General features: G+C 37.2%; 1 protein-coding gene across 6 annotated transcripts in view; it reads left to right on the top strand.

The window, feature by feature from the left end:
- The window catches only part of OPHN1 (oligophrenin 1), a 594,929-nt gene that overhangs the window by 285,634 nt on the left and 282,030 nt on the right, over positions 1–27,265 (top strand). For all 6 annotated transcript variants that reach the window (XM_023249184.2, XM_045051063.1, XM_023249185.2 and 3 more), the window contains one exon: positions 26,702–26,803. In XM_023249184.2, coding sequence (XP_023104952.1) covers positions 26,702–26,803 — 102 coding nt within the window. The remainder of the gene's footprint in view (positions 1–26,701; positions 26,804–27,265) is intronic.

The following is a 27,265-nucleotide window of genomic DNA, read 5'->3' as shown; positions in this document are numbered from 1 at the left end:
GCTGTCCTGTATACTGTTTTCAAGCCCAGCGATTAATTTTATGACTATTATTCTAAATTCACTTTCTGTGATATTATTTAAATCCTTTTTGATCAGCTCATTAGCTGTTGTTATTTCCTGGAGATTCTTCTGAGGGGAATTCTTCCGCTTGGTCATTTTGGATAGTCCCTGGCGTGGTGAGGACCTGCAGGGCACTTCCCCTGTGTTGTGGTGTATAACTGGAGTTGGTGGGCGGGGCCGGAGTCCGACCTGATGTCTGCCCCCAGCCCACCGCTGGGGCCACAGTCAGACTGGTGTGTGCCTTCTCTTCCCCTCTCCTAGGGGTGGGATTCACTGTGGGGTGGTGTGGCCCGTCTGGGCTACTTGCACACTGCCAGGCTTGTGATGCTGGGGATCTGGCGTATTAGCTGGGGTGGGTAGGCAAGGTGCACGGGGGCAGGAGGGGCAGGCTTAGATTGCTTCTCCTTAGGTAATCCTCTTCAGGAGGGGCCCTGTGGCAGCGGGAGGGAGTCAGATCCGCTGACGGAGGTTTGGCTCCACAGAAGCACAGAGTTGGGTGTTTGCGCGGAGCGAGCAAGTTCCCTGGCAGGAACTGGTTCTCTTTGGGATTTTGGCTGGGGGATGGGCGGGGGGAGATGGCGCTGGCGAGCGCCTTTGTTCCCCACCAAGCTGAGCTCTGTGGTCAGGGGGCTCAGCAGCTCTCCCTCCCTTTGTCCTCCAGCCTTCCCGCTTTCGGAGCAGAGCTGTTAACTTATGACCTCCCAGACGCTAAGTTGCGCTTGTTGTGGGAACACAGTCCGTCAGGCCCCTCCGCTTTTGCCAGCCAGACTCGGGGGCTCTGCTTGGCTGGCGAGCCGCCCCTCCGCCCCGGCTCCCTCCCGCCAGTCCGTGGAGCGCGCACCGCCTGGCAGCCCTTCCTACCCTCTTCCGTGGGCCTCTCGTCTGCGTTTGGCTCCGGCGACTCCGTTCTGCTAATCCTCTGGCGGTTTTCTGGGTTATTTAGGCAGGTGTAGGTGGAATCTAAGTGATCAGCAGGACGCGCGGTGAGCCCAGTGTCCTCCTAAGCCGCCATCTTGCCGCTTCTTTATCTTTTATCACTTTTAAAAATGTCTATATAAGTATTTCTTTTAACCCTTCATAACCTTAGTCTTATTTATATGAGTGACTTCAACTCTGCAAGATCATGTGGTATTGCCATCTCTGTTTGACAAAAGGCAAAAAAACAGTAAGGCAATTTCCCTCAGGGAAGAGATTGAAAACCATTGACCCCATATGTTACGGCTGTCTGGAAAGTTGCTGACCTGTGCCATCTCCTTTTTCCTAATTTATCTTTACCTTAAAAATGGTACTGAATCTGAATTTTGTATGTAGTGTTGAGAGTAAATCTTATACTATGGCTTTGAGTTTGCTAATTTATTATGTTTTTTATTTGTTCTCTGTACCACCAACAAGAAATTATTAAATCATTGCTGCTGCCTTTATTAAGAAGAGTCTGAATATGTTGCTAAATGCCAGAGTCCCATGTCCTGCAGACAGAAGCATCATCCTCCTATACAAATAATACACTATCTATAAAAAGCTCACACCCCTGTATGTGCTGCATGCTGGGATCCCATGGGAATGGTACAAGTGGTGGAAGAGTTATATAAGCTCATATTCCCATCCAAGTGGAAGGAAGAGAAGGACAACAGCTGTCAATTACACAGCTGGTCTTGCCAGCCCAAATGATCCCAGAGAAAAAGCCTCCTCATCACATAGCAGGGAGATTTGCTGAACCAGATCCAATGTCTTAAACCTTTGGAAATTTATGTTAACTTCCTCTAGCTAAGACATGTTTGTTGGCTCTGGCTGTCTGGACATGGTGTTCTCTAGGCATTTTGTACGGTTTTCATCTAGTTGCTTGTCTATAGGAAGCTGTCATGGTGGAATAGTACAAAGCCCACATTACACTCAGACTTTTGGTTGGACAGTTACTCTTGCCTCAATGTCCCCTTCAATCCACTAAATTATATATATATATATATATATATATATATATATATATATATATATATACACACATATATATACACACATATATACATATACACGTATATATGTGTGTGTATATACATATATATATGTCTGAAAAAATCCTCAAAGAAAGATAATAAATAGCAATATCCATAAATGATTTATTCTTTATTTACTCCAACTCTGTTTATTTATGAAAGATATTGCCACCACATTAGTTAACCTCAGCGTTTCTTTTACAACTGAAAGAAATATTGGACTTTTGGGGTAACTCTCTTGTCCTTGCTGGAAATATGAGTATTGAAGGCTGGTTTCCTCTTCAAAGTTTATGCCTGGAATAGATAAAATAATTTTATGACTGGAATGCTGAAATTATACTTAAGAAATGAAACTAGAGAAGAAAAAGAAAGCTGTTGTTTGCCTATGGACTTAATTCCTATGATGATTTATTCTCCTTCTATAACAGTTATACTGTGTGTAAATGGTATTATAGCATCCTCTTATTAAAAATGGTACAGTGACAATATTTCTAGTAATTGGATGTCCTAGAATGACTAAAATACTAATATAATACATATAATTCTGTTCATAACAAGTCTTCCTTTTATTTGTCCATCTCCTTTTATTTTTCCCATTCTTTTTTATTCTCACACTCTTTCTCTTTCTCACTGAACATTTACTGAGCGCCTGCTCTTTAGAACAACCTCTGCTACTTACGTATCTCTGGGAGTACAGAGATAAATAAAATATAGTTCCTGCTCTCAAAGAACTCACAATCTAGACCAGCAAATAGACAATTACAGCACACTGTATTCAATTCTGTCATTATATACACAGTGCTGAGGGAGCACAGGAGGAATCCCAAACCAAGAGTAGGCTATGAGGCATGGAAGAAAACTTAGAAAAGAAACCTTGGAGAATATGACACAGGAATAGAATCTTGAAGGATGAAGTATATTTAGCTAGTGAATGGAGTGTGAGGAAAGGGCATAGCCTGTGCAAAGATAGAAGGCTGTCAAGGTGCACACTGATCATCTCACAAAGGATCTTGTATGTCCTGTCAAGGTGTATAAACTTGCAGCCAATACTGAAAGCTTTTAGGCAGGGGAATTGGGTAGATTTTAGATAGTTCATTCCATTTCCTACTGTCTGTGTGGCCTTGGGCAAGCCATTTAACTTCTCTAACATTTGGTTTCTTCATTTGTAAAACAACAATCATCATGTATATTATAAGGTAACTCTGATGATTACATGGAGTCACATGCCCAGACTATGCGTGATTTATTAGAGCTACTCACAAATTATTTTATTCTCTTTCCTTTGTACTCATCTGTGACTTCTGAATTATATGGTAGTTTAACAAGTGTATCTTGAGCCAGTTCCAGTTCTAGGCCCTAGGGATATAGTCAAATAAGACAATCCTTGGCTTAAAGGAGCTCAGAGGTATGTACCTTACTCTAATAATCAAAAGACCATGGTTTCTTGTCTCCTCTATGCCATTATGAAACCAACTCATTCTCTAGCCATCTTCAAACTTCTCTCTATCCCCATCCATCTTTACCTTCTTCCTTCTTCTGTCAGACAACATCTGAGCCCTTCTCCTACCCATTATCTTTCCATACAAGCTTGGTATCTATCATCTTCACTTGTCTTTTCTCACTTTCCCCCTCCATGTAGAAACATACTTAAATCTTTCCTGTATTAAAAATATAGCCCCATTCTTATTCCTTGGGTCTGGAGAGACCACAGCATAACAGCGTTGGTCCATCTAGTGTTAGTCAAAGCCTTGTAGCAACAAGGACTCAGGAATCAGCATTATTTAGAAATGGAGATAGATGATTTCAGGATGATCTGTTAGCAGGGTGAAAGGTGCCTAGTTTAGTGGTGGTAGGAGTGTGAGAGTGATAGTAGTGGTCAATATTGTCAAGAACCAAATAGGATCTAGTTCTAGAAAACCTGATTATCAATGTAGGGACTAAGGCATAGTAAATTAGTATGGGACTCAACTGAGATGCAAGGTGGAAACTGGGTATTATGAACCAGGTGGAAATCATGATATCTCAAATGAGACACAAAGTCAAAGTCAGGCTAGTAGCCACATTGACACAGTGTTGAGTTCAGTGTTTGGGGCCATAATTCTCAATCTGTCTTACCCATGGCAGATCTATTCTTATCAATGAGAGGCAACTAGATCTATATGAGCATGTCAAGTAGCCCCCACTCTTAGAAGGAGAAGGAACCAACTGGCTAAGGTCTTGCAATTTCAATAAGGAGATGTTGGAGAAAGAATGTTAAAAGTAGAGCAAATAACATGAGGAAAAAGCACAGTATGAAAAGTGTGGGATATTCAAAGAACATAGAATACTCTGGTATGGCTAGAGCATGAGTGGTTCATACAAGGAGTGCAGGATATGAGACTAGAAAGTAGATTGGGATGAGACTGAGGGCCTTGAATGCCAGGCTAAAGAGTTTGTAACTTGGTACTGAATTAAATCTACTATTGCTACCCCATAATTGGGGTCTTGGGATGTGAGTCAGTGGTGTGCTGTTGTTTTTTCTTATAAAATATATGATAGATGCTTCACAAGATTGTCTATTTTCACATTAGAAAATTGGCAGCCAGGAAGTGAAGTTTTTTGTTTAAGGTAGAATAAGTAGTAAATTGAAAAGGCAGAATTTCAATCTGGTTCAGTTTTTTTAACATAATCTAGTATAGTATTCAGTTAGAAGCAAGGACATATAGCAACATTATCAACAATAGCCAAATTATGGAAAGATTCTAAATGTCCATTGACTGACGAATAGATAAAGAAGATGTGGATGTGTGTGTGTGTGTGTGTGTGTGTGTGTGTGTGTGTGTGTACAGTATGAAATCTTGCCATTTGCAATGATGGAGATGGAGCTAGACAATATTATGCTAAGAAAAAGAAGTCAAAGAAAGACAAATACCATATGATTTCATTTATATGTGGAATTTAAGAAACAAAACAAATGAGTAAAGGGGAAAAAAGAGAGACAAACCAAAAAAGAGACTCTTAACTATAGAGAACAAATTGATGCTTACCATAGGGGAGGTGGATGGGGGATGGATTAAATAGATGATGGGGATTAAGGAGTGCACTTACTGTGATTAGCAGCAGGTGTTGTATGGAAGTGTTGAATCAGTAAATTGTACACCTGAAACTAATATTATCTTTTATGTGAACTAATTGGAATTTAAATAAAAACTTAAAAAAAGAAGCAAGGACTTTTGAGTCACATCTGGGTTTGAATCTTGTCTCCCTCATCTCTAGCTGTGCAACATGGGGAAAGTTAGTTCTCTCAGCCTCAGGCTCATTCCTCATCTATAAAATGCAGATAACAGTAGTAACAGAGGCTTCTGTGAGGAATTAAAGAAGTAATGCATGTAAAATGCATAATATAACAACTGGCAAATGGTCCTCAATAAATGGTAACTTTACAGTATTATATATAATTTAGATAAAAATGTTATTTTACTTGCAAAAGTGGCCCAGAATATTTGACTAAAAGGAGTTGATGTAATGATATACTTATGGGGAGGTAGTTAACATTAGTTATTTCTAATCATGCCCAGAAGTTTGATGCTGTGGTCGTATTTGGATCCAAAGTAATGCTTGTTCTGCAGGTACAATTGCAAGAAGCTCCATTGATTCATTAAACAGATATTTATTTGGTCCCACTATATACCAGAGACTGTTTCATGTACAGTGAACAGGACAGATGAAGTCTCTGCCCATGTATAGCTTACATTATAGTGGTGTGGCAGGGGGCAGGAGGCAGATAATTAGATAAAGTAAATTATTTACTTTTAGGTAAAAAATAGATAAATAACTTTAGAAAATGATAAATGCTATGAAGACAATAAAATGTGCAATTTGTTAATAGTTGACTGCTGGGGTTGGAGATAGTACTGGGCAACTTTAAAGGGGTTTATGCTAGAAACCCTCTAAAAAGGTAACATTGTAGGTATGACCTAAATGTTGAAAAAGAGCCAGCTTTGGGTAGAGCTGGAGAAAGAATGTTGTAGTCATGAAGAACAATATGTTCCAGTCTCTGAGATAAGAGCAAGTTGGATGGTATGTTTAAGAAACTGAAAGAAGTTCATTGTGGCTGGGGTGGACACTGGAGACAGTTGTAGAAGACGTAGTTTGATAAGCAGACAGGGATCAGATCATGTAGGGTTTTATAGGTCATAGTAAGAAATGTTAATTTAATTCTAGGGACAACAGAGAATGGTGGAAGGTTTTAAGCTGAAGGAAGTAATGTGATTGATTTCTATTTTTAAATATTTATTTATTTAGAGAGAGATAGTGAGTGGGGTCAGGGCAGAGAGAGAGGGAGACAGGGAACCCAAAGCAGGTTTCACACTGTCAGCGCAGAGCCTGATGTGGAGCTCGAATTCATGAACTGTGAGATCATGCCCTGAGCTGAAATCAAGAGTCGGTTGCTTAGCCACCTAAGCAAACCAGGCACCCTGGATTTCTATTTTTTGATAATAATAGCTTTTGCTTTTTGGATACAGTGATAAGCACATTACATGTATTTGCCTTATTTTAATCCTCAAATAATCCAAATCTAATAGGGTATTATGGTTTTTTAAAATTATTTTGATGATTAAGAAATCTGAAGTTTGGGGAGGTTAACTTTTCAAAAGTCATGAAATTAGTAATTGATATAACCAGAATTTGAGTTCGGGTCTGTCTGATCCGTGCACCTACTATTTTTTTATTGTGATTTAAAAGGAAATATGTATCTATAAAAAATTTGCTATTTTAGTCATTTTTAACTATACAGTTGAGTGCTATTGATTACATTGAAAGTTATGTGCAACCACCACCACTACATTGTTCTAAAGCCCTTTCATCATCCCACATACAAACTGTAGACATTAAGCAATAGTTCACCTTTCTATCCTCTCCTCAGCTCCTAATAAACTCTAAACTACTTTCTGTCTCTATGAATTTTTCTATTCTACATACTTCATATAAGTGGAGTCATACAATACTTGTCTTTTTGTGTCTGATTGACTTCACTTAGTGTGATGTTTTCAGGGTTGGTCCATGTTGTAGCATGTATCAGAATTTCATTTTTATAGTTGAATATTACATTGTATGTATATACCACATTGTGTTCATTCATTCATCCATTGTTGAATGCTTGGATGGTTTCCAGCTTTTGGCTATTGTGAATGATTCTTTAATAAACAATGGCAACCAAGTATCTGTGTGAGTCCCTGTTTTCAATTCTTTTGGATATATACTTAGGAGGGGAATTGCTGGGTCACATAGGAATTGTTTCACTTCTTCCCTTCCAATATAGATGTATTTTATTTATTTTTCCTGCCTCATTGCCCTGTTTAGTTCTTCCAGTACAATGTTGAATAGCAGTTGTGAAACTAAGCATCCTTATCTTGTTTCTTGACCTTAAAGGGATAGCTTTCAGCCTTTTGACATTTAGTATGATGCTACCTGTGCATTTTTAATGAATGCCCTTCATTATGTTGAGGAAAGTCCCTTCTGTTCCTAAATGCTGAATGTTTTTTATTATCAGAGGGTTTTGAATTTTGTCAGATGACTTTTCTGCATCAATTAAAATGTTTTTTCTTTATTTTACTAATGTGGTATATTACATTGATTTTATATTTTTACTGAAGTATAATTGGCATACAATATTATATTAATTTCAATGTACAATATAGTGAGTTGGCATTTATATACATTATGAAATTATCACCACAATAAGTCTAGTTACCATCTATCACCATAAAGTATTATTACAATATCACTGTCTTTATTGTCTATACTGTACTGTACTTTACATGCATGTGATTTATTTATTTTGTAAGTGAAGTTTTGTACTTCTTAATACCCTTCACCTATTTCACCCATTCCCCTAACACCTCCTCTCTGGCAATCACCAGTTCTTTGTGTTTATGAGTCTGTTTCTGGTTTGTTTTTTTGTTTATATTTGTTTTATTTTTCAGATTCCACATATAAGTGAATTCATACAGTGTTTGTCTTTCTGTATCTGGCTTACTTTACTTAGCATAATACCATCCAGACACATTATGTTGTCACAAATGCTAATATTTTGTTCTTCTTATGGCTAAGTAATATTCCTGTGTGTGTGTGTGTGTGTGTGTGTGTGTGTGTGTGTGTAAAACTTCTTTGTTATCCACTCATTTGTCAATAGACACGGGTTGCTTCCATATCTTGGCTATTGTACATAATGCTGTAATGTAGAAAGGGCTACACGTATGTTTTTGAATTAATGTTTTTATTTTCTTTGGATAAATACTAAGAGTTGCTGGATCATACTGCAGTTCTATTTTTGATTTTTTGAGGCAAATCCATAATGTTTTCCACAATGGCTGCACCCGTCAACTGTGCACAAGCATTCTTCTTCCTCTACATCCTTGCCAACACTTGTTATTTCTATTCTTTTTGATTAAAGGCCATTTTGACTGGTGTGAAGTGATATCTCATTGTGGTTTTGATTTGCATTTCCCTGATGATTAGTGATGTTGAGCATCTTTTTATGTGTCTTTTGACCATCTGTATTTCTTATTTGGAAAAATGTCTATGCCCACTTCCCACTTTTAAATCAGATTATTTTTTAGGTAGAGTTTTATGAATTCTTTATTTTGAATATTAGCCCTTTATATCAGATATGTGATTTACAAATACCCTCTTCTATTCAGTAGGTTGCTTTTTGTTTGTAGACAGTTCCTTCACTATGTGAAAGCTTTTTAGTTTGTTGTAGTCACAATAGTTTATTTCTGCTTTTATTACCCTGACCTGAGGAGACAGATCCAAAAACACATATTGCTAAGACTGATACCTAAGAATATACTATCTATGTTTTCCTTATAATTTTATGGTTTGGGGTCTCATATTTATTTAATCCATTTTGAGTTTATTTTTGTATATGGTGTAAGAAAGTAGTCCAGTTTCTTTTTTGTTTGTTTTTGCATGTAGTCCTCCACACCATTTTATGACAAGACAGTCTTTTCCTCATTGTAAATTTTTGTCTCCTTTGCCATAGATTAATTGACCATATGAGTGCAGATTTATTTTTGGAGTCTCTATTGTGTTCCATGATCTGTATCCCTGGTTTTGTGCGAGTACTGTAGTGTTTTGATTACTATAGCTTTGTAGTACATCTTGAAATGTAGGATTGTGATACCTCCAGTTTTGCCTTTCTTTTTTAAGATTTTTGGATATTTGGGATCTTGTGTGATTTTATACAAGTTTTAGGTTTATTCTAGTTCTGTGAAAAATGCTTTGTGTATTTTAATAGGGATTGCATTAAATGTATAGATTGCCTTAGGTGGTATGGACATTTTAACAATATTAATCCCTCCAATCCATGACCACAGTATATCTTTCTTTTATCAGTGCCTTATACTTTTAAGGGTATAGGTCTTTCACCTCCTTGGTTAAATTTATTCCTGGGGTTTTTTTAGGCAATTGTAAATGGGATTGTTTTCTGTTAACTCATTTTTGGTATATAGAAATGCAACAGGTTTCTGTATATTAATTTTGTATCTTTCAACTTTACTCCATTTATTCTAATAATTTTTTTGTAGAGTCTTTAGGGTTTTCTATATATAATATCATATCATCTGCAAATAGTGAGTTTTGCTTCTTTTCAGTCTTGATGCCTTTTATTTCTTTTTCTTGTCTAATTGCTGTGGCTATAACTTACAATACTATATTTAATAAAACTGGTGAGAACATCACCCTTGTTTTGGTCCTGATCATAGAGGAAAATTTTGCAACTTTCTAAAATTGCATACAATGTTAGCTATGGCTTTGTAATATATGACCTTTACTGTGTTGAGATGTGTTCCCTCTAGAGCCACTTTGTTAAAAGTTTTTAATTATAAACAGATGTTGAATTTTGTCAATTGCTTTTTCTGCATCTATTAAGATGACAACATGATTTTTAACCTTCATTTTTTTAATGTTTTGCATCACCTTGATTAGTTTGCAGATATTGAACCACCCTTGCATCCTGGAAATAAATCCCACTTGGTCATAGTATATGATCATTGTAATGTGTTGTTGAATTCAGTTTTCTAATATTTTATTCAATATTATTTGCATCTATGTTTATCAGGGGATTGGTTTCTAAATTTTTTTTTATCATCTCTATCTGGTTTTGTTGTAAAGGTAATGTTGGCACCATAGAATAAGCTTGAAAGCATTCTTGACTTTTCAATTTTATTATTTTTAGTCTGAGAAGAATATTTACTCTTAATTAAATGTTTGGTAAAATTCACCTGTGAAGACATCTGGTTCTTGACTTTTGTTTTTTGGGAGTTTTTTTTTTATGACTAATTCAATTTCACTGCTAGTAATAAGTCTGTTCAGATTTTCTATGTCTTCTTGAGTCCATCTTAGAAGATGTATATTTCTAGGAATGTATTCATTTTTTTCTAGGATGTCTAATTTGTTGGTGTATAATTTTTCCTACTAGTCTCTTTAATTTTTTGCATTTCTGTGGTGTCAGTTGTAACTTCTTTCATTTCTAGTTTTATTTATTTGAGTCCTCTTTCTTTTTTTCTTGATTATTCCAGCTATAAGTTTCATTTATCTTTTTAATGAACCAGCTTTTAGCTCCATGGGTCTTCTATGTTGTGTTTTTAGATTCTATTTGATTTATTTTCACTCTGTGCTTTATTATTTCCTTCCTTCTGCTAACTTTGGGCTTCGTTTATTTTTCCTTTTTTAGTTCTTTTAGGTGTAAGGTTAGATTATTAGAGATTTTTCTTGTTCCTTCAAAGAGACTTGTATCACTATAAACTTCCCTCTTGGCATGCTTTTGTTGTATCCCTTAGATTTTGTAATTTTGTGTTTTCATTTTCATTTGCCTCAAGGCATTTTTAAAATTTCTTCATTGGTCAATTGTTTAGTATCATGTTGTCTATCCTTCACGTGTTTTTTCTTTCAGTTTTTTCCTTGTAATTAATTTCTGGTATCATGCCATTATGGTTATAAAAGTTGCTTGATATGATTACAATATTCTTAAATTAATTGAAACTTGTTTTGTGCCCTGACATGTGATCTATCCTGGAGAATGTTCTATGTGCACTTCAAAAGAATGTGTATACTGTTGTTTTTGGATGGAATTCTTTGTATACATCTGCTAGTCCATCTGGTCTAATGTGTTATGTAACACTGATGTTTCCTTATTGATTTTCTATCTGGATGACATATGCATTGATTTAAGTGAGATGTTAAAATCCCTCATTATTATTGTATTGCTCTCAACCTCTCCCTTTAGTTATGTTAATATTCTCTCTATATATTTACTGCCCATTTGGGGGTGCATATGTATTTATAAATGTTAGATTTTGCTGAATTGACCCATTTATCACTATGTAGTGCTCTTCATTTTTATTCAAATTTCAGTATGTTTTAAAGTGTATTTTTCTCTGATATGAGTATAACTACACCAGCTTTCATTTTGTATGCATTTGCATGGAAGACCTTTTTTCATTCCTTCAGTTTCAGTCTGTGTGTCTTTAGGTCTGAAGTGAGTCTCTTATAGGCAGCCTATAAATGGGTCTTGTTTTTTTATCCATTCAGCCACCCTGTGTCTTTTGGTTGGAATATTTAGTCCATTTGTATTTAAAATAATTATTAATCAGTATGTACTTATTGCCATTTTGTTAAGTGTTTTCTGGATGTTTTTGTAGTTCTATGTTCCTTTCTTCTCTTGTTCTCTTCCTTTGTTATTAAAATTTTAATGTTGTGTTTGTATCCCTTTCTGTGTGTGTGTGTGTGTGTGTGTGTGTGTGTGTGTGTGTGTGTATTATGGATTTTTGGGTTTTTGCTACCATGACGTTTATATATAACAATCTATGTATACAATAGTCTATTTTATGTTGATGGTTGCTTAAGTTTAAATGCATTCTAAAAGCACCCAAGTTTTACTGCCTTCTACCCATCCCAGACTTTGTTTTTGAAACCATATTTTAAATCTTTATTTTGAATATCTGGGAACTAATTATTGTAGATACAGTTAATTTTTCTACTTCTGTATTTTGACCTTCATAGTAGCTTATAAGTAAGTGGTTGTCATTTCCTGCATGTTTGCTTTTACAAGTGAGATTTTTTTTCCATAATTTTATTACTTCCAGTAATAGCCTTTCTTTTCCACTCAAAGAAGTCTTTTTTTTTTAACATTTCTTGTAAGGCTGGTTTAAAGTTGTTGAAGTCCTTTAACAACTTTTGTTTGTCTAGGAAACTAGTTTTCCTTGAATTTAAACTGACAACCTTTCTGGGTAGAATATTCTTGGTTGTAGTGTTTTTTTTTTCCTTTCTCCACTTTTTTTTGTTGTTTATTTATTTTGAGAGAGCAAGAGTGAGCATGAGAGAGGGAGGGGCAGAGAGAGAAAGAGAGAAAATACCAGGCAGTCTCCATGCTGTCAGCACAGAGCCTGACACAGTGCACATGAGACTGATCTACCCAGGTGCCCCGCTTTCTCCACTTCAAATCTATCACTGCCGTTCCCTTCTGTCCTGCAAAATTTCTGCTGGAAGTTTAGCTGATGGTCTTATGAGGGTTCTCTTATACATAACTAGTTAATTTTTTGCTGCTTTTGAGATTATCTTTTTAAATTTTGACATTGGAGTTATAATGTGTCTTAATGTGGACCTCTTTGGCTTCATCTTGTTTGGGGCTCTCTGTATTCCTGGACCTGGACGTCAGTTTCCTTCTACAGATTAGGTAAATTTTCAGCAGCTATTTCTTCTAATATGCTTTCTTCCCCCACTTTTTTCTCTCTTCTGCTTTTTAGACCCCTGAAAGCAAATGTCATTATACTTAGAGTTGTCTCAGAAATCCCTTAAACTATTCTCATTATTTTAATTTTTTTTTTTTGCTATTCTATTTGGGTGACTTCTACTAACCTGTCTTCCAGATTACTGATGTATTGTTTTGCATCATCTAATCTGCTATAGATTCCGTTAGCTATATATATTTTTTCATTTCAATTATTGTACTCTTCAGCTCTGATTTGCTTTTTTTCTTATATAATTTCTTCCTCTTTGTTGAAGTTCTCACTGTTTTATTCTTTCTTCTCTAGAGTTCCCTTCACATCTTTATGACCATTATTTTGACCTCTTTATTAGGTTCATTGCTAATCCCTGTTTCGTTTAGTTCTTTTTCTGAGGTTTTGTATTGTTTTTTTTTTGGAACATATTATTCTGTCTCCCCATTTTTCCTGACTCTGTGTTTATTTCTATGAATTAAGTAGTTCAACTATATCTCCCAGTCTTTAAGGAGTGAGCATATTTACAACATGTCCTGAGGAGTACAGAAATATAATTTCCCCCAGTCACAAGAACCAGGAATTCCAGAGGTGCTCCCTTTCTTGGCTTCATGCACTTTTCTCTTGTGGTTGGATTATGTTTAGTGTAGATGTGCTGATGTGTAGGACTGGCCCCCAAACTGGCTGGCTGCAATTCCTACTATGCCTATGGTTGCATTGGTGGGTGGGGTTGGCTTCCAATGAGGCTAGCTGAGAGCCTTGGCTGTAGATGCTGATGTCATATTTTGGGTGGGGTTAGCCCTCTGGTGCAGCTAGCTGCATGGCCTGGCCAGGACTGTTGCAGGCATGCTGGTGGGTGGGGTTTCCCCACCCCAAATGATCGGAATGTTTTGGGTTGGCATGGTTCCAAGTGGAGGCCACTCATGTGGTATGATAAAACAAGAGCTTCTTTGCAGGAGTGTTTTTTGTGGCCAAGTCCACCTGCTGGGTGTGGCAGCATGAGAGGCACTTTGAGGGGACCCCAGGTTTGGTTGTGGTGACCTGCCTGATTTGGTGAGTCAGGAGCAACTTTTCAGGGATTGCCAGTTCCAGGCAAACTTGCCCACAGGATGTGTTACAGCAGGTGCAGCTTTGGAGGTGCATCTGCCAGGGAAGGCAGGTTGAGTGTGTTGGGTTTCCAGGAGAATTCTGGGGCAGGGTAAGTGATGCCAGCAAAATAGATGGAAATTTTCAGAAATTGTGCTCTCTAATGCTGGGCCAGCTAGGTAGAAGTAAAGTAAAAAAAAAAAAAAGAAAGAAAGAAAAGAAAAAAGTCACCCACCCCCACTTTTGTTCCTGGAAAAAGCTGCCCCTACAGCACATATCCTAAAGTTACTATTGTATAGACATGCAGTTCATTTCTATACATTGATTTTGTATCTTGTGACTTTGATGAATTTATCAATTCTAGCAGTTTTTTGGTGGAGTCTTGGGTTTTCCATGTAGAGTTTCATGTCATCTTCAAAGAGTGTAAGTTTGAGGTTTTCCTCACAAATTTCGATGCCTTTTTAATTGCTTTCTGTCTAATTGCTAAGGCTAAGACTTCCAGTACTATGTTGAACAACAGTGGTGAGAGTGGACAACCCTGTTGTATTTCTGATCTTAAGAGGAACCCCCACCCAGTTTTTCCTCATTGATGATGATATTAGCTATGGGTTTTTCATATAGAGCCTTTATGGTATTGGGGTATGGTCCTTCTATCCCTACTTTTTTGAGGGTTTTTATCAAGAAAGGATGCTGTATTTTGTCAAATGCTTTTTCTATATCTATTGAGAGGATCATATGGTTATCTTTTTATTAATGTGGTGACTCACATTGATTCATTTGCAAATAATGAACTAGCCCTGTAGTCCAGGAAATCTCACTTGATCATCATGAATAATTCGTTAGGTGTACTGTTGACTTCGATTTGCTAGTATTTTGTTGAAAATTTTTGCATCCATGTCCATCAGGGATATTGACCTGTAATTCTCCTCTTTAGTGGGGTCTTTCTTGGGTTTTAGAATCAAGGTAATGCTGCCTTCACAGAATGCATTTGGAAGCTTTCCTTCCATTTCTATTTTTTGAAACCATTTAAGAAGAATAGATATTAACTGTATTTTAAATGTTTGGTAGAATTCCCCTGGAAAGCCATCTGGTCCAAGACTCTTGTTGGTTGGGAGATTTTTGATAAATGGTTCAGTTTCTTTGCTGGTTATGGGTCTGTTCAAATTTCCTATTTCTTCCTGATTCAGGTTTGGTAGTGAATGAATTTCTAGAAATTTGTCCATTTCCTCCAGGTTGTATAGTTTGTTGGCCCATAATCTTTCATAGTGTTCTCTTATAATTATTTGTATTTCTGTGGTGTTGGTTGTGATCTTTCCTTTTTCATTTGTGATTTTATTATTTGGGTCCCTTCTCTTTTATTTTTGATAAGTCTGGCAAGGGTATTATCAATTTTGTTATTCTTTCAAAGAACAAGCATTTAGTTTCATTGAGCCATTCTACTGTGGGTTTTTTTTTAATATATATTATTTCTTTCTGTTCTAATCTTATTATTTATCTTCTTCAGGCTTTAGTTGTTATTTGCTGTTCCTTTTCTAGTTCCTTTAGGTGCAAGGTTACATTGTGTATTTGAGACCATTCTTCCTTTTTGAGACACACCTGAATTGCAATGTACTCACATTAGAAGTCCAATGTGCTACCCATTGCACCACAGAGCCTGCACTTGAATTGCAATGTACTTTCCTCTTAGGACTGTCTTTGCTGCATCCCAAAAAGTTTGGACTGTCATGTTTTCACATTGCTTCCTTGTTCTTTTTTTGTTTTGTTTTGTTTTGTTTTTGTTTTTTTACCTTCCACAATTTCCTGGTTAACCCATTCTTTTTTTAGTTGGATGTTTTTTAACCTCCATGTATTTGAGGGCTTTCCAATTTTTTTTCTTCCTGTTGATTTCAAGTTTCATAATGTTGTGTTTTGAAAATATGCATCATATGATCTTTCTTTTTGTATCTGTTGAGAGCTGATTTGTGACCCAATATGTGATCTGTTCTGGAGAATGTTACATGTACACTCGAGAAGGATGTGTATTCTGCTGCTTGAGGATAAAATGGAATATATCTGTTAAGAACGTCAGGTCCAGCGTGTCATTCAAAGCCATTGTTTCCTTGTTGATTTTCTGCTTAGATGATCTGTCTATTGAAGTAAGTGAGGTGTTAAAGTCTCCTACTGTTATATGGTTTTATTGTCAATTAATTTCTTTATATTTGTTATTAATTGATTTATATACTTGGGGTGTCACATTGGGGGCATAAATATTTACAAGTGTTATGTCTTTTTGATGGATAGACCCCTTAGTTATTATACCATGCCCTTCTTCATTTCTTGTTGCAGTCTTTTTTCTAAATAGTTTGTCTGATGTAAGTATGGCTACGCTGTCTTTCTTTTGATGTCCATTAGCACGATAGATGGTTCTCTGCCCCCTCACTTTCAATCTGCACGTGTCTTTTGGTCTAAAATGAGTCTCTTGTAGGCAGTACATAGAAGGATCTTATTTTGTTTTATCCATTCTGATACCCTATGTGTTTCGATTGGAGAATTTAGTCTATTTACATTCAGAGTAATTATTGAAAGGTATGAATTTAGTGCCATTACATTACCTGCAAAGTCAGTGTTTATCATGATGTTCTCTGGTCCTTTGCTGTCTTTGTTACTTTGGTCTTTTGTTTTTCTCTCCACTCAAAGCTTCCCCCTTAAAATTTCTTGCAGGGCCAGTTTAGTGGTCACAAACTCCTTTAGGTTTTGTTTTTATGGGAAAGTATCTCTTCTATTCTGAATGACAGCCTTGCTGGATAAGGGATTCCTGGCTGCATATTTTTCCACTTCAGTATTTTGAATATTTCCTGCCACTTGCTTCTGGCCTGCCAAGTTTCAGTGGACAGGTCTGTTGCCAACCCTATGTGTCTAGTTTTCTAGATTGAGGACCTTTTGTCCCTAGCTGCTTTCAGAATTCTCTCTTATTCTCTACTTTGCTTCTTCAATCCTTGTTGTCACTGTATCCAGTCAGTTTTGCATCTCAGTATACCATTTTTTTATTTTAGCCTGAATAGTTTTTAAGCCTTTGATCTCTGCAGCAAGGGCTTCTCTGGTGTCTTCCATGCTTATTTCAAGTAGAGGTAATAGTATTATGATTGTTGTTCCAAATTTTTGTTCAGATATATTGCTTGCCTGTTTCGAGCAAGTCCCTAGTGGTGATTTCTTCTTGATCTTTCTTTTTGGGGAGAATTCCTCCATCTTGTCATTTTGAATAAGTTTCTGTATTTTGTGTATTTTAAAAGCTTGTATTGTTTCCTACACCTGATTGTACTTCTACATTATAAAGGGGTTATACATTGTCTAGGGCCTGTCATTTGAGGAGCTGTTTCTAGTGTATGCTGTGTGTACTGTGCTGTTGCGTTTTGGCTGCTCTTTCTCACTGGTCAGTATCTGCTGAGCTTCCTCCTTGCTTGCAGTGGTTAGTGTTGGGACCTTTAATTAGGTGTGCTTTGATTTGTTTGTCAAAAAAGGGGGGAGAAGCCTGATACCCAAAAAGAGAAAAGAAAATGGAACAATAAAAACCAAACAGAGACTCAAAAAAAGTACAAGGCTGATTCCAAAGAAAAAGGTAGGGAGAAAAAGGAAGAAAAGACAAAAGAAAGAATAAAAAAGTCTGCTCCAAACACAGCGAAAAGAAAATGGAAAACAAACAAGGAAATATGAGCTTGATTCCGAAAGAAAAAAATTAAAAAAAAAGAAAAAAAAAGTAAGCCTAGTCCTATTTCCACCAGAACTGCAGGTGTCATTTTGAAACACTAGATTTTCAGTACATTTGGTGTGTGCTTGGTGCTGCCTGTGCTGGCCTTCTGAAGAAGGGGTTTGCTGCATTGGCTTAAAATCAGTCCTTCTCCACTAAATAAATAGTTGCCAGGCACAGATGGTAGGGTTTGGTGTAAGTGCCTCCAGCCTCCCCTGGGGGGCTTCTATGTTGCTCTCCAAAGTCCTACAGTGTTGTTGGATGGAAAATGGCACCACTCCAATCTCTCTTCCCCACATGGGGGAACTCACTGACCCCCCTCCTCTGTTCAGATGGCTTCACAGAATATTGAGGGCAGTCACTTCTTTGTGTGCCACAACTCTCCTGCATTTTTTCTTTGGCATGCAGCTTGGATTCCAAACCCAAAGTCTTAAGGGACCTGGCACTACTGGGATCCACGCCCACCCCTACTCTGGAGTAGAGCCTCTCCATGTTGTGTCTGTAATCCTTTGCCCTGAAAAACAGTCCCATACCTGTGCAGTCTGTGGAATTTAAGGAATCTAAAGCGTAATGCCACTGATAGCAGCAAAGGTTATATTCCCTTTGGGTGCACTTATGTCCTCTACTGATGAAAGGCCTTTTTTCTGTTGCCTGTAGGGTGTTTTGTCCTTGGGGAGGTAATATACCCTCTTTGAAAAGCACTCCAGGAAGGGGAATATTCTCTCTCTATGCGCCATGGAGATCCCTACACCTTGTTATGCAATTTGGGGTCATCTCCCTCCTCCCCAGCTTGTGCTACAGCTCCACTTTAGAGAAAGTTGCATACTTCCATAGCCTCAGAGTTTGAGCTCCAAATGCTGTTTTCAAACAAACAAACATACAAACAAAGAAAAGCCACAACACTCAATACTTCTCATGCCGCTGTCCGTGGTCTCAAGAGGTTTTCCTCTTAATACTTCTCACGCCCCTGTCCCTGGTCTCAAGAGGTTTTCCTCTTGTGTGAACTTGATGCTCCACTTTATCAACCCCTCTCTCTCTGTCCCTTTTGTCTCTCCAGAGAAAACATTGCCTCCCCTCCATGGCACTGCCATTTTTTTTCTCCCCTGATTCACTTCATGCACCTTGCACCTGCAACACTGTCTGCCTCCAACTGTGGAGATCCTTCTGCCACTCTGCAGATAGATATCCTGGGTGTTCCAAGTGATCTGACCTCAATACAGCTGTGTTTGAGGGATGAGCAAAGCCTAGGATCCCCCTACTTCTCAACTATCTTAACTCCTCCTTTATAGTCTTTGTTTTAGAGTCTATTTTGTCTGGTACAATTCTTGCCACCCTGGCTTTCTTTTGACTTCCATTTGCATGATGGATGTTTCTCCATCCCCTCACTTTCACTCTGATGGCATCTTTAGGTCTAAAGTGAGTCTCTTGAGGGCAGCATATGGATGGGTCTCTCTTTTTTTAATCCATGCTGTCACCTGTGTCTTTTGTTCGAGCATTTAAGTCCATTTACATTCAAAGTAATTATTGATCAATGTGCATTTATTGTCATTTTATTATTTTGTGCTTGTTTCTAAAGCTTTCCTCTAATCCTTTATTATCTTTCATTTATGATTTGCTGATTTTCCTTAGTTTTATATTTAGACTTATTTCTCCTTATTCTTTGCACATGTATCAGTCGATTTTGATATATGGTTACCATTAGGTTTGTTTATAAGCTCTTCTTCATATAGCAATTACATTATGTGATGGTCAGTTAAGTTTAAACCTATTCTTTACTCCTCCCCTCTCCACATTTTAGGTATATGTTGTCATATTACATCCTTTTGTTTTGTGATTTCCTTGAACTTTTTAAAAATAGAAAGTCATTTTTACTGCTTTTATGTTTCCTATCTTTATACTGTCAGTTTTGGCCTCTCTTCCATTCAAGGAGTTACCTTTAATATTTCTTGCAGAATTGGTGTAGTGACCATGAACTCCTTTAGTTTTTGTTTGTCTGGGAGACTTTATCTTTCCTTATCTTCTGGATGATAGCTTTACTGGACAGAGTATTCTTGGCTGCAGATTTTTCCCATTTAGCACTTTGAATATATCATGCCATTCCCTTCTGACTTAGAAAGTTTCTGCTGAAAAATAAGCTGATGATAGCCTTATGGGGTTTTCCTTGTAAGTTACTGTCTTCTTTTGTCTTGCTGCTTTCAAAAATTTGTTCTTTATCACTATTATAATTTAATTAGAATATTTCTTGATGTGGATCTGCTTTTGTTGATTTTTGATGGCAGTTCTCTGTGCCTCTGAAATCTGGATGTCTGTTTCTTTCCCCAGATTAGGAAGGTTTTCAGCTATTATTTCTTCAAATAAATATTCTGCCCCCTTTTGTATCTCATTTTCTTCTGGTACCCCAGTAACATAAATGTTTTTACATTTACTGGAGTCACTGAGTTCCTTATGTCTCTTCTCATTTTGCATAATTCTGTTTTCTCTCTTTTGTTAGGCTTAATTGCCTTCCATTATTCTGTCTTCTAGGTCATTATGTCATTGCTCTGCTTCTTTCAGCCTGGTGTTGATTCTATCAATCATGTGTCTCATTTTGTTTAGTAAGCCTTTTATCTCTGCTATGTTATTTCTTATTAAGAGTATCAGTCATGTTTTCCACTCTTTCCTGAAGTGCAGTGATTATTCTTATGATCTTTACTTTAAATTATCTATAATATTATTATTTATATAATATTTATATATTATATAGTTATAAAGTTATTTTTATATAGTTATAAAGTTATTTATAACTTTTTTTTTTACATTTCTAGTAATGGCCTTTTCCTCTTTCATTTGGGATAAATTTCTCTGTCTTCTCTTTTTTCTATGTCTCTGTGCCTGTTTCTTTGTGTTAGGAAAGTGAGCTACATCTTTTATTCTTGAGGTTAGTGGCCTAATGAAGAAGAAGTCCTGTAGTGCCCTACTGTGTAGTGTCCCCCGTTCCCTAGGGCCTGGCACTTCCAGGAGTGTCTTTAATATTTTCTCCGTGTGTTCTGCTGTTATGTTCTGTCTGCTTTATTCTTCAGGCCAGTTGTATGTAGGGACTTTCTTTGCCTGATGCATGCAGTATGTAGTCCCTGGCCTGAATGTAGTACATTTTAACTAGGTGTGCTCTGGTCTGATTGTGAAATGAGACCTGTCACCCCCACTCATGGAACTGAAGCTCTGCTAAACTCCCGTGTTGGAAGGCATGGTTTGAGCAGGAATTTGGGCCACCCTCCAGGGGGCAGGTCCCAAAACATTGGGACTGAGGTAAGCATCACTGGGAACAGTGGTTCCACCAGAGTTTGGGAGTTTGGTGTAAGCATGTGAGGTAGGAAGTATTGGTGCTGCACTAGTTCCTGCATATGGCCCTGTGCCTATGCTGAGGTGCAAGGCATCGAAATGGTACTGGCCAGTTCCTTTGTTCCCAGAGGGTTCTCTCCTGGGATTCTGTCTCTCTGTGGTGTGCTCCAAGATGAACAAATAACCTCCCCCACTGTGTGCCCCAAAGTCTTCAGATTGCTGTTTTCATGCTGTTTATCCCTATGTTGTTTTCTTGTCTTCTCTCCATGAGCAGAACAATGCCTTCCGGGCTCTATCCCAGACAAGCCTGCAGACTTTTAAAACTCCAGGCTTCAAGGTTCGCTGGTTGTAAGAATGCAAAAAATGTGACCCCTCTTGTTTTCTAAGCCTATTGCTATAGGGATACATTTTTCCTGTGAGCTTCCTTATTTGCTAGTCTGTCTCTCACCCTTCTCTTGGACTGCAGCAGCTGTGATCTGTTTCTGTCCCAAACCACATCTCCATTCTTTCTACCTTCTTTCATGTGGCCTCTTCTCTGTTTTTAATTGTGGAGTTTTTTCTGTCCATCTTTATATCAATTTCTAGGGTATTTAAGATGATTTGATAGTTATCTAGTTGTACAGGAAAATAACATTAATAATATTGTATTACATGTTTAATCTATAATTAATATTTAGATGGTCATAATAATTTAATTATTGAATATGAATCAAAGCAAAATTGCGATATAAGTTTAATAGGAGTATCAGGACATGAGTTTGGGTTGGGGGACAAAAGAGATGGTGGTGATAATGAGACAGGGAGAGGAAAAGGCTAAATCCTCATCTTTTTTTGGAAGTTAATAGATAATGTACAAAACTTAAGAATTAGTGATAGCAATGTAAACCTTTGTTTTGAGATATTAGAAATGTTAAAGCAAATACTAGAATAATTGGCTTAGAGATGAAAAAGTTTATTTCTGGAGAACGGGAAATAGAAGAAAGGTGACTGGGGATAGCTGCATTTCTTAATTTACTGCATGGAACTAAATGATCATGTGAATAAATGAAGTTTTAAAAGTCTTACACATGAATGCTTTTTAAGTGATCACTTGAGCATTATGAGTGTAATGCTGCAGGAAAGTTTCCTGGGTCTATTTTCTCTATTCAGTGTCTGATTCTGTGTGGGTTCAGCTTATCATGTTGGGGTCATTAGCTGTGGGTTTGGCTTTCAGCTTTGTCCAGCAAAGCTAAGGATGGCAAAGAGGATTACTCAAGACTCCACAAGTCAAGAGAGGTGAGAGGAAGGCTAATATGTGGGAAATCAAATAGCTATTTTCTGGTTGAGGAGATTATAGGGAACACATTATACTGCTTTCTGGCTATGCTGAAAACAGCTAACCCATATCTAATTAATGCATATTTAAGGGTTGGATCCTACCTACGCTCATGAATTACTTAGTTCCTGTTATCTATGGAATAACCTATAGTAGGCATGGGCTTGGACTTGAGCCATGGTATAATGGCTGATGATAAATTGTATTTCTTTTTTTAATATTTAATTATTTATTTTGAGAGAGAGAGAGAGAAGAAGAGAGAGAGGGAGGAAAAGAGGGGCAGAGAGAGAGAGGGAGAGGTAGAATCCCAATCAGGCTCCACATTTTTAGCACAGAACGTGACATGGGGCTCGATCTCATGAACCGTGAGGTCGTGACCTGAGCCAAAATCAAGAGTCAGATGCTGAACCAACTCAGCCACCCAGGTGTCCCAAGATTAAATTAAGAAATTCCCATTTGTAATAGTATCAAAAGATTAAAGCACTTAGGTTTAAATTTTAAAAGCATTTTATTTATTTAAGTAATCTCTACTCCCAACATGGGGCCCGAATTCATGACCCTGAGATCAAGAGTCACTTGCTCCTCTGACTGAGCCATCCAGGAACTCCTTAGTTGTAAATTAGAAGAAAAAAAAAGTCCAACACTTGTACATTGAAAAGTATAAAACATTAATGGAATAAGTTAAAGAAGATCTAAATAAATAGAAGGATAAATGGAAACACATCTTATGTACATGAATTATAAGACCTCATATTATTGATGATAATAGTCACAGAATTGATCTACAGATTTAGTGCCATCTGTACCAAAATTTCAGCTGGCCATTTTCAACAGATTGATGAGGTGATCCTAAAGTCCACATAGAAGACCAAGATAGAAAAAGAAATATTGAAAAAAAGACTCATAATCTTTAATTTCATAATTTACTTCAAAGCTATAATAATCAAGAGAGTGTGGTAATGACATGAAGAAGACAGACATATAGATTAATATAATAGAATTGAGAGTCCAGAAATAAATTTATACATTTATAGCTAATTGATATTTTGTGAGAATGCCAAAACAATTCAATAGGGAAAGAAGAAATGTTTCTGGGACTACTGGACATCCATATGAAGAAGAATGAAGTTGGAGCCCTATATTACACCATATTCAAAAATAAAAACCAAAAAATATAAAGCTCTTGGAAGAAAACATAGGTATAAATCTTCATGACCTTAGATCAGGCAACAGTTTCTGAGATATGACAGCAAAAACACAAGAAATCAAAGGAAATAGACTGATTAGACTTCACAAAATTAAAAATGTTCATGCTTCAAAGGACACTATCAACAAAGTGCCAAAACAATCCAAGGAATGGGAGAAAATACAGCATAGCTAGTATTCAGAATTATACAATAAATTTTTAACTCAAAAATATATATACATATATACACAAAGGGCCGACAGATACATGAAAAAACATCATTAATCATTTGAGAAGTGCAAGTCAAACCACAGTGAATGCAAATTAACACCCACAAGGTTGTTTATAATCAAAAAGATAAGTGTTGGTGAGCATGTGTAGAAATTGTAACTCTCACTCATTGCTGTTGACAATGTAAAATGATACAACTGCTTTGGAAAACAGTTTGGCAGTTTCTGAGCAAGTTAAACATAGAGTTGCCATATGACTCAGCAAGTCCACTGCATGTGTGTGTGTGTGTGTGTGTGTGTGTGTGTGTGTGTGTGTGTATTCCTAAAAGAGTTGAAAACATGACTGCAGAAAATTTTGTACATAAATGTTCAGAGCAGCACTATTCATAACAGCCAAGGAAATGGAAGTAACTCAAATGTCCATCAACTGATGAATTTATAGAGAAAATGTGGTGTATCCATACAGTCAAACATTATACAGCCATGAAAAAAGAATGAAGTACTGATGCATGTTACAACATGGATAAACCTTGAAAACATTATGCTAAGTGTAAGAAGACAGTCACAAATGGTCACATATTGCATGCTTCCAGTTATATGAAATCTATAGAATATATAAATCCATAGAGAGAAAAAAAATTGTGGCTTCTTGGGGGGCAGATTTGGGAGAAGGGGGAAATGACTGCTAACAGTTATAGGATTTTTCTTAGGTGACGGAAATAATCTGGAATAAAACAGCAATGATGAATATACATCTTTGTAGATATATTAAAAACCACTGAATTGTCTACTTTAAAAGGGTAAATTTTATGATATATGAATTATATTTCATAGTTTTTATTTTAAAAATGGAATTGGAGGGGTAAATGACCAACAGAACTTTATCTTTTCCTGGAGAAGTCACTGAAATTTTCTGGATCTAATGCTCTCTTCAAACAATTGCTACTTTAAATAGACTTACCAGCTGGAGGTACAGTTTGTCCTACCTATATGTTTTGTGTGAATATTTCTGTTGTGTTTTGGTATCTGAGTTTGGGCTAGGGCTGTAGACCTACTTGTTTCCTGGTTATTTACAGGCCTCCTGAGTGCAATTCCTCTCATGATCATCTGGGCTTTATTAGACTGTATGTAATAAATCAAGTAGATCTGTATATTATATGACTTTAGATAAGTTAATTCTTCTTTTTGATCCTTAATTTCCTTTACAATATCTACTACTCAGGGTTGTGAAGACTAAATGAAATAATGGATTATAAGTATATAGCATACTTCCTGGCCTATTGTAAGCCTCAGTTAATGTTAGCTTCCTCTCTGCTTCTTTACCTTTGGAAAAAAGCACGTTTCTTACAGGTCAGAGGTCACAAACGGTCTAAGCTTCTTGCCCAGGAACAGATTGCCTCTAGAAATCAATCATGGATGAGGTTTTTTTTTTTTCTATTTTTCCTGTGTGTCCCTTGCTGTGCCTCTTCTAGTAACTGGCACACTGTAGATGCTCAGTGAATTTGGATTTACCATGACACAGTACAAGCTGTTTCCATGAATTTCCCAGCATGATGTTCAGAGGATTGCAGAGTGTCAGCATTAGTATGTGACAAATGGACATTGTTAGTGCTCCTTTGGGGCTGTGTGACTTCCAGTTGTGCTGAGGCAGAGAGCTTAATTAAGTTGTATTGAGGCAGAGAGCTTAATTAAATTTCATACTTTTATTCTAAGAGAGAGAGATAGAGGGGACTAGAATGCAAGCAGAGGAGGGGCAGAGAGAGAGGGAGAGAGAATCTTAATCAGGCTCCATGTCTAGCACTGAAGAGTCTGTCACAGGGCTTGACCTCATGACACCATGAGATCACGACCTGAGCTGAAATCAAGAGTTAGGCACTTAACTTACTGAGCCACCTGTCACGACCGGCGCGACAATCACCGAGGTCAGGGTCCTGAGGGTAGGGGAATGCAAGAAAAAAGAGAGAAGAGAAAGTTTGGGAACAGGAGGGTCTCCTGGGCTGATGGCCCAAGTGATGGCTTTATTGTTGCTGTACACAATCTTTTATAATATAAGACTCTTATGGATCAGGTCATTCTAAGAATAAACAGGTTTCACATGATCACTGCCAGCCAAAACATTTAGTTCTATATACCTTGTGAACCTTGTGAACGGGTCACAAGACCTTGTTGATAGATTGCTAGCAAAACACAGTTCCCATGTTTGTTTCTATCTGACTCGGGGTAGAAAAAGGGAGGTAGCATTACTGCCAACACCTGCAGATCACAGGCTTCAGGAATTAACTTTCTCAGCCTTGACAAGGCTTTCGTATGCCCTTGAAAGTGGGGGAATGGGAGGGGGAACCACCGGGTTGGCTTGAGTCAACGGGGAACATTGCTCGACCCGGTCTCAGCCTGGCACCGGGGCCCGGCCCCCCACAGCCACCCAGGCGCATCCTCCTGTAAAGTTTTTGACTCTTGCTTTCCAAGCCACACTTTCCAGGATTGTTTCCTCATTTTAAACATCATCTTTTAACATGCAGTAGTAAAATATTTAAACAATACCAAAGAATTCATAATTTATAGAAGCAGTCCAAGGTTCCTATTGCCTTGGAAATGTTTTGCTTATTAGGCTATCTAAATGCATTGTATATGACTTTTAAAGGCATATATTTAGTTCACCATTGTTCCTTATTTCTATTTTTAAAAAAATGAATGAGTAGTTAATGCACATAAAAAAGAAAGATATTGGAAGGAAGAAAAAGTAACAACTGTACAGAGCCATTTTAAGTGCCATTTTCTGAGCAGCAGCTCCCAGGGCCATCCAATGTACCAATAGGAACTGCCCTGTGTTTAGGTGGAATGGTTTAGGGTTATATTTGAGGTAATCGAAACTGCTGAGACCAATGCAAAAGTAAATTTTCTGTTTATTTGTTCTTTCCAGAGACTAGAAATATGGAGAATGTGACACTGCATCCTTCATTCTCAGTCCTGAGCAGAGTGAATTAAAAACTATAGACATCTTAATCTGTGCTTTCTCTCCCACATCTAGGAACGGAAAAAGAAATTTGAAAAGGATGGTGAAAGATTTTATTCCTTGCTGGATCGGCACTTACATCTGTCTTCCAAAAAGAAAGAATCTCAGTTACAAGAGGTATGTTCAAAAAGCCTGTTCCTACCTTCTGCTGCCAGATATGCCTTGTTAACATTGGTATCTTACTATTACAAGGTTTTCCTTAATACCCTGCCTCAGCAGGGAACTACTATAATAGTAGTCTTACAGTTAAAACCTTTTGCCTGGGACTGAGGAGTCTTGAGTTCCCAAACTAGCTCCTCCACTCACTAACTGTGTGACTTTTTTGTTGTTGTTCATTTGCTTTTTGGACTTTAGAATAAATAATTTAATATATAAATAATTTTTATGTAAACAATAACATATAAGCTTGAGAAAATAAAATGTTACCATACAACACTGTTATAGTATCACTGACTATATTCCTTATGCTCTGCCTTTTATTCCTGTGACTTATTCATTCCATAAGTAGAATTCTATCTCTTCAACTCCCCTTCACCCAATTTGTCCATCCTTCTCACCCTCCTTTACTTTGAAAACCAT

Source organism: Felis catus, chromosome X (genome assembly GCF_018350175.1).
Source record: "Felis catus isolate Fca126 chromosome X, F.catus_Fca126_mat1.0, whole genome shotgun sequence".
Lineage (NCBI taxonomy): Eukaryota > Metazoa > Chordata > Mammalia > Carnivora > Felidae > Felis > Felis catus.
The sequence above is the reverse complement of the archived record's forward strand: the minus strand, read 5'-3'. Positions and strand labels throughout refer to the sequence as shown.